The sequence below is a fragment of the Triticum dicoccoides genome, chromosome 3B (genome assembly GCF_002162155.2).
Source record: "Triticum dicoccoides isolate Atlit2015 ecotype Zavitan chromosome 3B, WEW_v2.0, whole genome shotgun sequence".
Taxonomy (NCBI): domain Eukaryota; kingdom Viridiplantae; phylum Streptophyta; class Magnoliopsida; order Poales; family Poaceae; genus Triticum; species Triticum dicoccoides.
In genome coordinates this window covers 641275393-641292581 of record NC_041385.1, presented here as the reverse complement: position 1 = coordinate 641292581, position 17189 = coordinate 641275393, and the positions used below count along the sequence as shown (strand labels likewise).

General features: G+C 54.0%; 1 protein-coding gene across 1 annotated transcript; it reads left to right on the top strand.

Moving 5' to 3' along the window:
• The first annotated feature begins 2633 nt into the window (after nt 1–2633).
• Nucleotides 2634–5000, top strand: LOC119277578. The gene has a single exon (XM_037558861.1). It carries the CDS (start codon nt 3127–3129, stop codon nt 4588–4590), a length of 1464 nt encoding a protein of 487 aa, XP_037414758.1. The 5' UTR covers nt 2634–3126; the 3' UTR covers nt 4591–5000.
• Nucleotides 5001–17189: the final 12189 nt, after the last annotated feature.

Here is a 17189-nt window from a genome sequence, read left to right as displayed (position 1 = left end):
CTCAATTCCTTAAAACCAAACTTGATCTAGGACACATATCAAATATAACGTCGCACAGTAAGAATTGTTGCTGTCGATCCATCGTACATATTACTAAGAACTTATTCTCAAGCTATCTGACTAAACTAGGAACATCATCGGTGCAATGACTTCCACAAGAAGAAGTGTTGTTGCTGATTCAGTATGAACCAAATCATTACCACAACTAGGAGTGCAAGGCGAAATTTTCTTAACTTTTCTATATGGATTTGCATCTCGTTGATGTGGGTTTGCTTCTTGTTGATTTGGACTTGCTTCTCACGTGCGTTTATCGGCGCATCATCTAACTTTTCTCTCAGTGATCGATGGAAGTAGTTGAGCATCTGGTTTACGTAAAGTTTTACGAGAACCAACTATATCCATGTGCTGCATGAGAATCCTTTCTGCATGTGTAATGTTGTGAGCAATGGGAAGCAATGGGATTTGTAGCAACTTGCATTTGTGGTATGCCTTGCTTCCATGGCTAGTACAAGTGAAGAAGTCTCGATTGATATTGGTGGTTGTGTGCGAGGTTCTTTGAACAACCGGAAATTTTGAGGGATCTGCTAAGTATGGGTTAATCGGGGCACCATCTTGTGACCGATAGAAGTAGTCGAGAGTAAGGTTTATGTAAATTTTTACGAGAACGACCTATATCCATGTGCTACAAGAGAATCCTTTTTCCATGTGTGTAATGTTGTGAGCAAATGAGATTTGTATGCCAACGTGCATGTTATGCCTTGCTTCCGCGGCTAGTACAAGCGAAGAAGTTTTAGATTGAGATTGTTGGTTGTGTGCGAGGTTCTTTGAGCAATCAGAAATTTGCAGCCACAAAGTAGCACAGCCTGACTCACCGAATTTGGAGGGGCTTCATCACCGGTGACGTACAATTTGAGAACGAATCCGACAGAGGCGCTGCTGCAGTGCGATAATTCGCCGAACTACGCAGGCCACGATGGGGACTAGGCCATGGCAACCGTGAAGAAGGGTCATTATGGCGCCATTGGCGTGTGTGGGCTCTCGCGGTGCTCCTATCTCTTCCCCAAGATCACGCGGCTTCATTTTCGGATGGGCGATGCGTCGGAGACTCTCCGGTAACGATGGGGGTGGTGCGGCGTAGCTCGGTGCCGAGAAGGGCGGCACGGTCTGCCTATACTTGCTGAGATTCGCCCTTCTGGGAGCTAACTATGGTTTAATCACCCAAGTAGGTTGATTTTTCAAACAAAACGAAACCGCTTCTCAAAATGAAAATTATTTCTCCCTCTGTTTCAAAATAATTGAAATTTTAAATTTGTCCAGAGTCAAACTTCCTTAAATTTGAAAACCTCTATAGAAAATATGCTAAGATCTACATGACCAAATACACATAGTACAAAAATATATTTTATAAAGAATCTCACAAGACTTATTTATGTTTTGTAGATGTCAATACATTTTTCTATAAATTTGATCAAATTTGAACAAGTTTGACTTAAAAAGAAACCTTAAACTTCAATTATTTTGGAATGAAAAATAGTATACTAGACTTGGTTAGTGTTAAGGGTGTTCCGCATAAGCCCGCTAAGTCAATCAGCTAGTATAAATTTAACTAACTACGTCAGGCTACAACTGATTTGACTGATTTTGAATATGAAGCGGGCCGGCTAGTTAAATGTGCTTGGATGTGTACACCATAATACTAGTTCCTTTTCCTCATCACAAAATAAAAAGTACACATTTGCAGCATCCTATAGTAGTATATCCATACGCAGTACATTACTTAAGCTAGTACACTGCTCGAGTAAACATATACAATGATCTGAAGAAAGAGGGTAAATATATAGTACTCTCCCTCCGTAAAGAAATATAAGAGCGTTTAGATAACTAAAATAGTGATCTAAATGCTCTTATATTTGTTTACAAAGGGAGTACAATAGTACTGGTCGAAGATGGGGATTCAGTTGCTCATTTCTTTCGATTTGATTGAGTTGTACTACTCCATTTTACAACAGTATCTTAGTCCGTAAGTAAGAGCACACATGCAGGATGCATGCACGCGTAGGCACCTTGCACATACGCAACCGAATGCTCACTCAGCCATGTGCGCGAGCCATGTTAGTCATGGACATCTCTTTGCATGTTGGATATGGGCGATATTGTCAAAATATCACAGCCATGTCCATGAACCTTGCTTCATCGACGACGAGAACATGATCAACACGCGTCCGGCCGCCCGCCCGGCCGGCGGGACGGCTAAATCGGATTTCTTATATCGGAGTAAGGGGAACTCAAAATGGACGTGGCATGCTAGAAACGATCCTACTTGGAAAATGTCTCGGTAATTTCGCAGGAAAAGATCAATTCCCGGGCACCCCAGATATATTATTACCCTTAATAATTTCCTTGGCGAGGAACAAGACCGGCACAACCCAGTAGATCCCGATCGAGTCCGTTAATGGTTTGCCCGGCCGTAACCTCGGACCGGGCCAGAGCCAAAGCCAGTTTCGGCATAGAATAACCGGGGGCGACGTGCCCCCACCCCGGAATAATGATAAGCTAGCATGGCCCGGGGCACCCCCAGTCCGAAATCTGGCAGGCGCCGCAACAGACGTTCGCTCCGTCGTGTAGGTCGCGCCTACCATTTCGCCAAGGCATTCCCACGCGCGCGGCGACCGTGTCCTCCTCCTCTCCTCGGCTCCGCTCGCCACGCACGCAGCGGCAGCTACTTAATCCTCGCACCATCGCCATCCCCACGTCTAATTGCCCGCGCGAACGCCAAGCCTGGCTTAACTCCCGATTAGCTAGCTATAACCGAGAAGAGACCACCGGCGGCCGTAGTATATAAGAAAGTTCGTGAGTTGTGACGACCACACCAACCATCCCAGCCTAGCCCGTACCAGCAAACCGCGTCGACGGGCTGGTACTGCTGCTGCTACTACTACGGGAAGGCCGGCGCCATCGCCGAGGACGCCCAGCTCGGCGAATCATTCCGTCCATGGCTTGATTGTCTGCCCGTATAACAGCAAAGCGATCCAAGACACGGTTGCGAGAAAGGTACCGACAGGTCGTGCTGTTGATTCATTACTAGGTGGGAGGGAGCAAAGCGAAGGGAATACCATCGATCGGCCGATGGTTGCGCACAAGGCGGCCTCGTGGCTGCCCGTGGACTTCCGGCTGCCCGCGGTGCCGCAGGCGGCGCTGGGCATACTGGCGTTCGAGGCGGGGGCGGCCATGTCCAAGCTGCTCTCGCTGCACCGCTCGCTCTCGGAGCAGGAGGTCTCCCGGCTGCGCTCCGACGCCATGCGCTCGCCGGGGGTGGCCTACCTCAACTCCACCGACCAGGCGTTCCTCCTCCGCCTCGCCTGCGCCGAGCTGGTGCTGTCGCTCGACGCCGCCGCGGCCGCCGTCGCGCGCCTCGGCCTGCGCTGCGGCATCGACTTCGCCGGGGTGTACGCGAGCATCAAGGCTGGCTCGCACGACGCGCGCCTCGACCTGCTCGCCGCCAAGGGGCTCAAGGTCAAGGCCAAGAAGATGGAGCGCCTCGTGGCGGCCACGTCCAAGCTCTGCTCCGAGATGGAGGCGCTCGACGAGCTGGAGTCCGCCGAGCGGAAGCTCACCGTCCGCGGCTGGAGCCGTCTCAGCGGGCCGATACCGATGAAGCTCGCGGACCCGCCGCTGGCCGGCGATTCGATGGGCGCCGAGTCTCTCAAGCAGGAGATCAAGACGCAGCTGCTCAAGGTGCGGCGGCTCAAGGAGGAGTCCCTGTGGAGCCAGAGCTACGAGAAGGCCGTGGGCCTCATGGCGCGCGCCGCGTGCGCCGTGTTCGTCCGCATCTGCGCCGTCTTCGGCCAGTTCGTGCCGGGGCTTCCGCCGCCGATGCCGTCCACCTCCGCCGACAGCGTCCAGACCAGGCTGTCGAAGCTGCTGATGAGCCCGCGGACTGGGAAGACAAAGGCATCGTCGGGGCCGATCACGCGGCGGGAGCGGGAGGGGGCGGGGGCGCCGTCCCGGGTGCACCCGCCGATGCAGCAGCTGAGCAGTTCGTGTCCAATCATCGGCCAGAGGCCGCTGTCGGGGCAGAAGGGCGGCGTAGACTGGCGCAAGCTCCTGGACCCGCCGGCCAGCACGGTGGGCGGCGCGGGGCTGGACCAGCAGTACGCGAACGTGATCGTGTCGGCGGAGGAGCTGCTGCAGATGGAGGCGGAGGGGCGGCAGGAGGAGGCGAACGCGGAGCGGGCGGAGATGTACGAGATGCTGCCCGGGAAGCTCCGGGCGGCGGTGCGGTCGAAGCTGCGCGACTGGTGGCGGGACCCGGGGCCGCTGGACGCCGGGCTGGCGGAGGGGTGGAAGGAGGCGGTGGAGCGCATCATGGCGTGGCTGGGCCCGATGGCGCGCGACACGGTGCAGTGGCAGTCGGAGCGGAACATGGACCGGACGCGGCGGTTCGACGGCGGCACGCGCGTGTACGCGCTGCAGACGCTGCGGTGGGCGGACAAGGACAAGGCGGAGGCGGCGATCGTGGAGGTGCTCGTCGCGCTGAGCTGCGTCTGCTGGTACGAGGAGCGGCGGCGCGGCTCCGTGCGCGTGAGCTGATCGCCCTCGGCCCACCCGCCGCCCACGGAGGCCGTTCAACGACGGCGCCATGGCATGGCGAGCACACGCCTTGTCCAAAGCCCATTCTTTTCTTTTCTTCCTTCTTTGGTTCGTTTGTCAAAGCATTGATTTGAAGAATTGAATTTTTTGGAGGGGTTGGTGTTAGATCATCAGGGGGTAGTGGCCACGCGTTAGTAGCAGCTATAGTGGATTGTAGCAGCAGTAAATCGTTCTGTAGTTTGAAAATTTGGAGGGAGAAAGAAAAAGCCAAGGTCCAGTGGTTGGCCACTTCACTGTCAATGGCGTGAGGCTGGCATGACAGGCCGGTCTCACGCCGGTGACAGCGAGCGTCCGGTGTATAAGTTTGTCTGATTTGTACGTACAATGAATACACGATTGATTCTTTGAAATTTTGTGGGGAATTGTTCAAGCACGCACGCAGGAAATCCTTGCCGGCACGGTTCTCCTGTCCTTTACAGGATGGTGGCGAAGTCGTAGGCGCTCAGCTACCGCCGTTGAACACATTGATACTTATCTGACTTGTATTCTACCCGCGGTGAATGGCTTATGACTGCGCCACAAGTAAAATTTCTACACGATAGCTAGCTATATGTAAGCTGACCAAATTTGCCACTTGGGTAAGTAAATTTGGTCGGAGGAGAAACAATCAGAGGAGGAAGAAAGCTGGAGGAAGAAGAAGCGTTGAATCTTTATTTAATCTAATGATCCAGAGACGACTACATGCATCATTTTCATGCAGAGGACAGGGAAAACCCTTCTTTTTGAAGAAAAAAAAATCTAATGGTCCAGAAAATCGACTTTACCCAAAATAATTTTTCATGCGACTTATGTATAGCCGGTCAAATTTACATGGGAGTGGCTAGGCTTTAGGCCCTGTTTGGTTAAGTCCTAGGGCTTTTTTTATCCCAACTTATAAGTCTCAAGTCCATAAAAAGTCCCTACTGTTTGGTACCTGGGACTTATAAGACCCTATAAGACCATATTACAACTATAAGTCCCTAAGTCTTATTTCATAAGTCCTAAATACCCACTTTAAGTCCCTATAAGTCCTTCCTGTTTGATTTAGATGGGACTTACAGTGACTTTTTGAAGTCCCTAAACCAATAAGTCCATGTAAACAAACACCCTCTTAGTCGCGTCAAAATGTTTTTGTTCCTCTTCTTCTCTAACCGCCGCAGATGCAACCTAAGAGCATCTCCAGCCGTTCGGCCCCCCAGGACGGTGAAAAAAAGCCGCTTGAGGGCGAATCGGCACAAGTTTGGCGCTTGGGTGCGACTCGGTCCCTAGCCGTCGCCCATCAGGTCGCCCTGGGTTCGGCGAAATTTACAGAGAAACTTGTGGAAACTCGGCGATCTGGTACGAACTCGGTGAAATTTCATTGAAATTCGTAAAAAAAAAGTAAAAACATGCAAACTACGCCAAATTACGCTAGCCGCTAGCCACTACGCCGCGTCCGCCGCCCGCCGTCTACATGCCGAGAAGCCTGTAGAAGTGGGTGTAGTCATCGTCGTTGTCGTCGTCACGCGCCCCGCCGGAGCCACCCCCGTCCCTGCTGCAACCCTGCCCAAGGTCGCCGACGCGCGACCGGGCACTGGACGACCCGACCTCGTCCTCCTCGTCGCTGTCGAGGACGATGACGCCGCCCTCCTCGCGGGGGCGTCACCGGGCCTGGAGCTCCGCGTACGCCTCGCGTTGGCGGCGCACCTGCTCGCGGACGTAGTCCTTCTTTGCCCATTTTAGGGCGGACTCATTGTCGGGGGCCACCATGCCGGCGTGCTCCGGCTTCACGGGGAACAGGCCCGGCTCGGGCTTCGGCCGAACCAGGCAAAGGAAGCGCGGGGAGGGGCGGGCACCCTCGTTGATGACGAGGGCGCCGCTGCAGTGTCTCCTCCGGCTCTGGCTTGACGGGCCGGAGAGCCGGCGAGCCTGAGGAGAGCGAGCCAGAGCCCGACGACGAGGACGTCGGCTCCATTCGCCGCGGCGTTCAGGAACTGCCGTGGCAGCGAGAGAAGGACGGTCGCGTCGGGTGCTCGAGGCGCGACACGTTGCCGGTCTCGATGTGGTCGAGGACGGCCTCGAGGGTGCGGCCGGGGACGCCCCACCACTCGCGCCGTCCTTCCGCGTTGAGGCGGCCGCGGGGAATGACGTCGTTGACGGAGGCGATCTGCTCCTCGCGGCGGTGCTCGAAGTACATCATCCACAATGTTTCGTTGTCGCGCGCGTACCTCGGCTCGTTCCGCTGTTTCTCCATAAGGGAGGAGCGGATGCAGGCGATCTTCGCCCGCCGTGCAGCCCCTTCGGGCACCGACGGCACCGGGACGCCGCCGGCGCTCAGCCTCCATGCCCCCGGCACGCGCATGTCAGGGGCGCCGGGTACTCGGCCTCGTAGAGGAGGCGCGCCTCCGGCTCTTGGAGGCGGCGGCGCCCGAAACCGTTCGCCGCCGCGCCATCGCCTGGAAACCTCTCGGTCATCTTTGCTTTGTTCGTCGGCGGGAAGGCGGGAAGAACTGCTTTTGCGAGGGCGGACGAAGAGGGAGGTCATGGCGTTCACCGGCGGGGAGGGGTCGCCTTTTTATAGCCCAGCGGGGCGGCGGGGAGGCTGCATGTTGGACGACACGTGACGGGAGCTGGCGGGACGCGCGTTGACGACTCCTTCACTGCGCCGCCCATGAGGCATCAATGGAGCATCAATGAAGGTTGACCGGCGCGGCAGCCTTGGCCAGCCTTGGCATTATTCCCGCGGAAATAGAGGCGATGAGGGCAACGAAGCGGCGTCTCGCTGACTAGGTGGGCGCGCCCCTGTTCGCGCCAAAACCGCTCGACCCGGCGCTCGCGGGCGCCCCCAGCGCACCGGGTTCGGCCTGGTTCCGCCGACGCTATTCACGGGCCAAACGAACGAAAAATGGATTGTTGGGGCGCGACTGAACCGTTTTTTCGACGCCGACATAAAAAAATCGCCTTAAGGAACCGTGTTGGGGGCGCGGCTGAAGATGCTCCAAGCCGTTCTGACCCTGGCGGCGACTGGTGGGGAACATTGCCCCGCTCTCCCTTCGCCGCTGCCCATCGATGTGTGGCCCATCTCTGGTCATCCCTCTAAATCGACGCACCACCAGATTCTCACGACGAGCATGTTCCCCATGTACTCGAACCGTTAGCCTTCAAAGTTCAAACTCGCCTCGGTCGGCTCGCCGCCGGTTATGGCTCGTTTCTGACCGAGGCCCTCGCCTCCTGCTTCCTTCTCCCCTGAATTGACCGACCCAAATTCTTAAACCAGGCAACTTACCTCCAGCTAAACTAAATTTACTAAATTTATATGGATAGGAAAAGTCAAAACACTGCAACCAGGATCACAAGTATTCTCCATCTAGCTGAGATTCATTCAATTGGAATCTTAAAAACGTGAGATCGAGAAACGATGATCCTTTTGACCAAGTAGCCGAATCCATTTACAGGCATGGCACCAGACAGTGTGAATCCACATGGCGCTTAGTCGCCGTTGATGCAGTTCGGTACCTAGAGGCCATAAACAAATTGGTTAGCTCAACGATCGATCAGAGAAGCAAAGCCTAATCATTTTTCTAGTGCTATATCTTAAAGAACCTACTCAGCGATTAAGTGGTGCAATTCACATGGCCCGGAGCCAATCTAACGCTTTCCAGGCCTAGTTTAGTGCCCAAGCCACACCCTCAGAGCAAAAAAGAAAAGTTACCAGTCAAAGGAAGCAAGAGAGCCTTCCTGGCGCTACGCTGTGAGGTCAGCCAAGAACATGCACGATCTCTTGTACTAAGTTCTGATTAATCCTAATGGCCACTTACTACTGGTAACCTCCCGTGAGCCGGACAAAGAGATGTGTGCAAGCACTTTGAGTTTTCTTTCTTCCAAAGCTGTACGTAGCTTTCTGCGGGAGGCCATGGCCGTCGTCGTCGGCGCCACCTCAGTCGGGCGGTCAATGCGCACCACCGCCTGTTTCCCGCGCTTGGTGGAATAGTGCGCCCGTCAGGACGCCACTTCCGCCGCTCCCACCGCGTTTCGTGGCCGTCTTCTTCGCGGTCGCAGCCCAGAGTATTCAACTCTGCGCCACCGTCAGGTAGGGTTCGGCTTGCTTTGCGTTGCCATGCAGAGGCGGTTGACCGTCCGAAAATAGATAGATAACCGGAGCCTCGGCTGCTGCGGATCATGCGGGTGTGCGATGCGCGTACAACGCGCTGAAGCCAATCATTCTGCCCGCATGATGATTATGGGCTTGCTTCTGACTTTTCCCTTGTCTATTCCTCTGGGTGCGCTGTGATTTGTGGAGCATTTCATGTTCTGCGTGTGGTGTGGTGAGGAGAATGGGACGTCATAACGGAGTCGGCACCGAACTCCGGTGACCGGTGGAGTATTTTATATTTAACCAAAAAGGGACCGGTAGATCATGTGGTAGTATTGGTACTCCCTCCGTTTCTAAATATTTGTCTTTTTAGAGATTTCAACAAATGACTACATACGGAGCAAAATGAGTAGATCTACACTCTAAAATATGTCTATATACATCCGTATGTGATAGTCATTTAAAATCTCTAAAAGGACAAATATTTAGGACAGAGGGAGTAGATGACAGTGCATGGTGATGGAGATCGGACACTTGTGTTTAGTGTATTCTAGCATTTGGGGTGCACATCATCACTTGCATTGGGCAGCAGGTTCAGCACCAGTAGAGTTCCTTGTCAGCCAATCCATGAGAATATCTACACGCTGCAGTAAAGACCAGCTTTGATACGTTGTCTACCGCATGTATATAGAATTTGGGTCTATATTTATACCGTTGTACCTTTCTCTCTCCATCTTGTATATTTATACATCTTGGGAGACAAATAGAGGCCGGTCCACCTTGTACCTAATATATGTGCGTCATGCACACGATCAATGAATTATTGATGCATGCAATCCCTTCTTTCCAACTAACATGGTATCAGATAGCACGCCGATCCCTTTCCCCGCTTTCGCCTAACCCTGCCGCCGCCGTCCTATAGCCGCCGCCGCCCCTTGCTGCGTCGCCGCCGCCGCCGCTGTACACCGCCGCCGCGCCTCCCTCTACACCGCAGCCGCCGCCCCTCTTCCCGGTCGCCGCTGCCCCCTTGCCCTTAGCCGCCGCACTCCTCCACCCTCCCCTACCCAAGCCGCCGCCACCCTCCCAACGCCGCAGCTCCGCATGGCGTCTCCCCTCTCCAGCAACTCCAACCCCTTCGCTGGACCCGCGCCCGACGCCACTGCCGTTCGCGATCTCGACATCCACACCCGTGTCCCCATCAAGCTCGACCAGTCCAACTCTTCGTACTACGCATGGAAGACCTACTTCAACCTCCTCTTCCGCGAGTACTACCTCCTCGAGCACGTCGACGGGAGTGTTGATGGCGACCTCATGGCGGGCGATCCGGATTGGGCGGCCACTGAGGCCTCTCTCATCCGGTGGTTCTATCTCACCGTCTCGCCGGACATCTTTCCACACGGTCGTCTCGGAGGATGACGACGCGTGTGCCGTGTGGACCAAGATCAACAATCTCTTCACCGATAACAAGCTTCAACGTCTTGTGTTTTTGCAGCAGGAACTTTTTGGGTGCCACCAAGATGACTCCTCCATTGATGACTACTGCATGCGCCTCAAGCGCCTCGCCGATCAGCTCCGCGACATCGGCGCCAAGGTGTCGAACGAGCTCATGCTTAGCACCCTCACCGCCGGCCTCAATGAGGATTTCGGCAACGTGGCCTCGAACCTCTCCCTGCTGCCGAACCTGACCTTCCAGTCCGTCATCGCGTATTTACGCTTGGAGGAAAGTCGGATGAAGAAGGTCAAGGCTCGTGTCCACCACACCGCCCTCGCCGCCGGGACATCTCGTGGGCATCCGCAGCCCGCACCGCCCCAACCACGCCCGCCGGCGCCACCGGGGTACTACCCCCTCCCGCTTGCTCCGCCCGCATCTCCCGCTCCGCAACAGCAGCAGGAAGGCGGGGGCGGCGGTCGCCGCAACAGGCGCCGTGGGGGCGGGGGCGGCGGCCGGCCCCAACAGCAGCAGCAGCAACCGGGGTACGGGGAGGCTCAATGTCATCATACGCCCCCCGCCTTGGTCGGTCGGCACCAACCCATGGACCGGGATGGTACATGCATACCACATGCCGGTGCCGTGGGCCAGGGGCATCCTCAGCCCGCACCCCACCGGCCCTTAGGCGCACTACGCCGCCGCCCCGTACCAGGCAGGAGGCATCGGCCATGCCGCGGCCCTGTACCAGGCGAGCGGCGCCGGCTACCCGCTGGCGCCCGCTCCGGTCGGCCACCCGCCGTAGGGCGGCTACGTGGCGCCCCCCGCGCCGCTCCAGACCGGCGGCTCCGTGGGACCCCGCCCTCCTCGCCGTGCTGCACTCGGCACCGTCTCCCTCCAACTATGGAGGCGGCGGTGATTGGTACATGGACACAGGAGCTACCGCCCACATGACGTCACACCCCGGTAACCTTGTCTCCTCCTTCCCGATCACCACTTCGAACCGTATCACCTTCGGTGATGGTTCCTCCGTACCCATTACTCATGTTGGTCATAGTTTCTTTCCGTCTACTTCTACGCCTACTAACATGTCTAATGTTCTTGTCTCACCTAACCTAGTTAAAAATTTTGTCTCTGTTCGTCGTCTTGCACGTGACAATCCTCTCACCGTTGAATTTGATGGTCTTGGTTTCTCTGTGAAGGACGCCCGTACACGGATGGTGCTCCACCGATGTGACAGCCCGACGGCCTGTATCCGGTGCACCCCGCCTCCACCTCCACCGCCACCGCCCCAGTCGCCCTCGCCGCCGGTGTCGACCTTTGGCATGCGCGCCTGGGTCATCCCAACTCCACCGTCCTTCGCCAGATTCTCAAGAGTTTTTCATTTTCCTGTAATAAGTTCGACGAGCACACCTGTCATGCTTGTCGTCTCGGCAAACATGTTCGTCGACCGTTTAGCGAGTCAACACTATTTCTTCTTTTTTGTTTCAGTTAATCCATAGTGATGTTTGGACATCTCCTGTTGCGAGCAACACGGGCTTCATATATTATCTTGTTTTACTTGATGATTATTCTCACTTTGTGTGGACGTTTCCACTTTGCCGCAAGTCCGATGTTCTTCCCACTCTCACGGCTTTTTACTCCTACATCACCACCCAGTTCGGGCGCCCTATTCTCGCCCTCCAAACTGACAACGGAAAAGAGTTTGACAACACTGCCACGCGTCACCTTCTTGCATCTCACGGCACTACCTTCCGTCTTACATGTCCATACATATCCCAGTAGAACGGCCGTGCCGAGCGGATCCTCCGCACTCTTAACGACTGCGCACTACTAGGAAAAGGGCTATAGATGGAAATGACACTAATGGCGCACCAGACAAGTGGTGTGCCATTAGTATATACTAATGGCGCACCACCCTCTGATGCGCCATTAGTGTTGAAATTACTAATGGCGCACCCTGACCACGGTGCGCCATTAGTACCAAATATTTTTTTTTGAACTAGTGCGCCTGTCCAAACATACTAATGGCGCATCCCCTGGTGGTGCGCCATTACTAGTTGTAACTAGTAATGGCGCACCATCCAGGAGGTGCGCCACTAATGTTATTTTTTTTATTATTGCTTTTATTCCTTTTTTTGCAAAAGTTCTAATGGCGCACCGCCAGGGGGTGCGCCATTAGTAACCTGGATTACTAATGGCGCATTTGTTGCTGGTGCGCCATTAGTAAGTGGGCAGCAACAAGATATTTTGGACAGCCTCTCCTCCCACACTCACTTTCTCCCCACTTCATTCTCTCCACCGCCTCCTCCTTGTCTCGGGTGCCTCCTCTTTTTCACCTCATTTCCACCATAGATTCATTCAAATTAAGTGGTTAAGTTACCTTGTTTTGCTAGGTAAGTAAGGGGGAAGCTATATTTATGTTGTTCTCCCTACAAACAATGTGCACATGCACTTTTTATGGCCTAGCTAGATCTATGTATGTTTGTGGTGTTGCATATGTTTGTGGTGTTGCATATGTGTTTGTGTTTGGAGGTGTACCGGTATTTGAAATGCGATAGTTGCCAATATTTTGCCGGAATGTTGATTCATTTCCGTTTCGGCGAGAATTTTGGCATTAAGCATTCTTTTTGGTCCTATTTTTAGGGAAAGTCATGCCAAATTTTTTCTTGGTTCTAAAATATCGTTTTGCTCTACCCCGCAGGCGACCATGGTCCGCACGATGACCGAAGGCATCGTGAATAGGTTTTTGAGGTCCGCGAAGGCCGAGATGCTTCAAAAGAACGAGACGGAGATAAGATGTCCGTGTCGAAGATGCAAGCTGAATAGCCTTATTGCGGACCCGGATTCCGGGCAGGTGCGGGACCACCTGCTCTTGCGTGGTTTCATGGATGGCTATCGGTGGCAAGGTGATGATGATGACTACGAAGTCGTTCATGGGGGCCGGGCAAGAAATGAGGAAGGGCAGCAAGACAACCACCGCGGCTCGGGGGGCGAGAAGACGAAGAATCCCCAGGAGATGATCACGACGGTGATGCTGTACACAGTCATCATGTAGAAGATGCAGGACATGATGATGATGCCGGCGGAGCAGACGACGTTGGACCATCGATGGGCTGGGTGCAGGACCCTCATATTCAAGAGCTGCTTCTCAAGCAGACGGATAACGCAAGAGCTGCCGCCCGAGAGAAAGCCAAGATGGATCAACTTGAGTTAGACGCGGTTACTCCGTTGTATGAAGGATGCAGGCCCGAGGATACCCGCCTGAAAGTAACGCTCATGGCTCTGGAGATGAAGGTAAAACACAAAATGACCGACGCATGCTTTGACGAGAACATGTCATTCTGGCACGAACGTCTTCCCAAGGGGAACAAGTGCCCGACCAGTTTGGAGGAGGCAAAGAAAATCGTGTGTCCTCTGGATTTACCGCACGTGAAATACCATGTGTGCATGAACAATTGCATCATTTATCGGGACGAGCACGCGGAGTCTACAATATGTCCGGTGTGCGGTGTCACTCGATACAAGAAGAGGAAGAAAGCTCCTCGAAAAGTGGTGTGGTACTTTCCGATCACTCCTCGTCTGCAGCGGTATTTCGCGGATCCTAAGGTAGCAAAGCTCCTGTGTTGGCACGCGGATAGGGAGGAGAAGAAGCGAGAAGATGACGCAAATGAACCGGAGATAGATAAAAAAGACAAGATGCTGAGTCACCCTAAGGATGCGAGCCAGTGGCAAGCATTGAACTTCGAATACCCAGAATTTGGGAACGATCCAAGGAACATCGTGCTGGGCGCGAGCACCGATGGAGTCAATCCGTTTGGCAGCCAGAGAAGCACACATAGCACCTGGCCTGTGTTTGTGTGGATGTACAACCTTCTCCCCTGGTTGTGCATGAAGAGGAAGTACATTCACATGAGTATGCTAATTGAAGGGCCGAAACAACCAGGGAACGACATCAATCTGTATCTGGGGCTGCTGAAAGAGGAGCTTGACACGCTGTGGAAAACGCCAGCCAATACGTGGGACGCCGCAGAGAAAGAATATTTCCCTATGAGAGCCGCACTGCTCACGACGGTGCACGACTATCTCGGTTACGGATATCTTGCGGGGCAGGTAGTCCACGGATTTTCTGGATGCGTAAGGTGCATGGATGACACAACGTATCGCCAGCTAGATAGAGATCCCGGGTCTTCGAAAACCGTGTTCATGGGACATCGAAGGTGGCTTCGCGACGATGACCCGTGGAGGAAACGCAAGGATCTGTTCGATGGTGAAACCGAACCCCGAAAACGCCCGTGTACGAGGAGCAGCGAGGAAATAGACAAGCTGTTGAAAAATTGGAAAGACTGCCCACTGCCGGGAAAGAAGCAAAAGGCGCCAGAGCCGGGAAAGAAGCGAAAGGCGCCAGAGCCACTGCTGAAGGTATGGAAAACAAGGTCTGTTTTCTGGGACTTGCCGTACTGGAAGATCCACCGTGTGCCTCACAGCCTTGATGTCATGCATATCACGAAGAACGTGTGCGAGAGTCTGCTTGGTACCCTGCTCAACATGCCAGAGAGGACCAAAGATGGGCCGAAAGCAAGGGCAGACTTGAAATCAATGGGCATCAGGCAGGAGCTTCATGCTATATATGATGATGATGATGATGATGATGATGATGATGAGGCGAAGCAGGACACAAAAAGTCGTCGCAAAGGCAAAAAGGCCAAGAAGATCGGAAATGACTACCCTCCCGCGTGCTTCACTCTAAGTCAGGAGGAGATCGAGCAGTTTTTCACCTGCCTCCTAGGAGTAAAACTTCCTTACGGTTACGCGGGGAAGATAAGCAGATACCTAGACCCAGCGAAGCAGAAGTTCAGCGGGATGAAGTCTCACGACTGTCACGTGCTGATGACATAGATACTTCCAGTTGCAATCCGTGGGATCATGGACGCGCACGTCCGTGAAACGCTATTTGGCCTATGCAACTTCTTCGACGTCATCTCTCGGAAGTCGATTGGCGTGAGGCAACTCAGAAGGCTACAGGAAGAGATCGTGGTGATACTATGCGAGCTTGAGATGTACTTCCCGCCCGCATTCTTCGACGTTATGGTGCATCTGCTGGTCCATATAGTGGAGGATATCATCCAACTCGGGCCGACGTTCCTGCACAACATGATGCCGTTCGAAAGGATGAATGGTGTCATCAAAGGATACGTTCGCAACATGTCACGTCCAGAAGGAAGCATAGCCAGGGGCTTTCTGACCGAAGAGTGCATCTCCTACTGCACGAATTATCTAGGCATCGAGAACCCCGTTGGTCTGCCCGTCAACAGGCACCTCGGCAGGCTCGCTGGATGGGGTCACCGTGAGGGTCGCCGCGAAATGCATGTCGACTTCGAGGGTCGACTCGCCGACTTTGAAAGAGCAAACCTAGTCGCGCTACAACACATAGACGTGGTCGATACTTGGGTGGTAGAGCACAAAACGTTTATTAAAAAGACGTACAATGACCGAGGCCAACAGAGGACGGACGGAGATACACTCAAAGAGCACAACTCATGTTTCACGCGTTGGTTCAAGCATAAGCTTCTGTCGTACCCTTTGCATGAGGATTCTTCTGCGGAAGAACAACTCATATTCGCCTTGTCACAGGGCGCCGAGCACAACCTGATGACCTATGAGGCGTACGATATCAACGGCTACACATTCTACACCGAGGCCAAGGACATGAAGAGCGATGGTTATCAGAACTCCGGGGTAACGATGGAATCCTACACCGGTAACGACAAGGACAGATACTACGGAAGGATCGAGGAGATCTGGGAGCTGAGCTACACTGGAGAGAAGGTCCCGATGTTCGGTGTCAGATGGGCCAAGAACGTCATAAAAGAAGACTGGTATTTCACCACCATGGTTATACCCGAAGCCAAATCCAAGACCGCGGGCGCAAACGTCACCGCGAAAAATGAGCCATGGGTACTGGCTTCCCAAGTGGACCAATTCTTCTTCATTACCGACCCGCCAAAGCCCAGTCGTGTTGTCGTGAGGAGAGGCAAAAGGAAGATCATCGGAATGGATGGAGTAGCCAATGAGCAAGACTTCGACAAGTACGGCGACCCGAGGATCGAACATGACGACGATGATGAAGTAGCAGCATACACCACAAGAAGAAGCAGGACCACCCTACCTAAAGGACGTCCGTTCCACAGAAGAACTCCATTTGCGAAAAAGAAGGGCAAGAAGATTGTGAACATATAGCTAGCTAAGATCGATTGTATTTAAATCGTAGCCTTCATTTCTCGATTGTATTTCATGGGTACTTTTTGAACTATCATGAATATTTTTAAATTTCATGGACACTCGATCTCGATCCCCCTCCATCTCGATCGCTATCCCACCTCGCCAGATCCGGCCCCCCTCGCCGCCGAGCACCCCCCCAGTCCACCGGCCGCCGCCGCCGACCCCCCGCACCCTCGATTCCCCTACTCAACCGCCGCCGCCGACCCCCCGCACCCCGCGCACCGTCTTATAAAAAAAATTAGTATCAAACAGCTTTTTAAATGCTACTGTCTTATAAAAAAAATATTACTGTTATTATTTAAACAAGTTTGAACATATTTAAACATAAATAAGTATCAAACAGCTTTTTAAATGCTAAAAAAAATTTGTGGAGCCTGGGAGTCGAACCCAGGACCTCCTGGTGTGAGAACTGGCTGCTGACCAATCGAGCTAGTAGAGTGGGCTTGACATAGATAGGTTCTGGTACTACATAACCTTTTGGCTTGAGTTGAAATAAAAAAAAATACTAATGGCGCACCACGGTGAGGTGCGCCATTAGTATGGACATGCTAATGGCGCACCACGGTGAGGTGCGCCATTAGTATTGTGGCCCCCCTTCGCCCGATCCCCCCTTCCCCCGATCCCCCTTCGCCCGATCCCCCTCGCCAGTTCTCTCCCTCTCGATCCACCGCCGCCGCCGCCGCTGTCCTCGCCCTCGCCCTCGCCCTCGCCCTCTCCCTCCCTCGCCCTCTCCTCGCCGCCCGGACGCCGCCCGGACGCCGCGCCGACGCCGCCTCGACC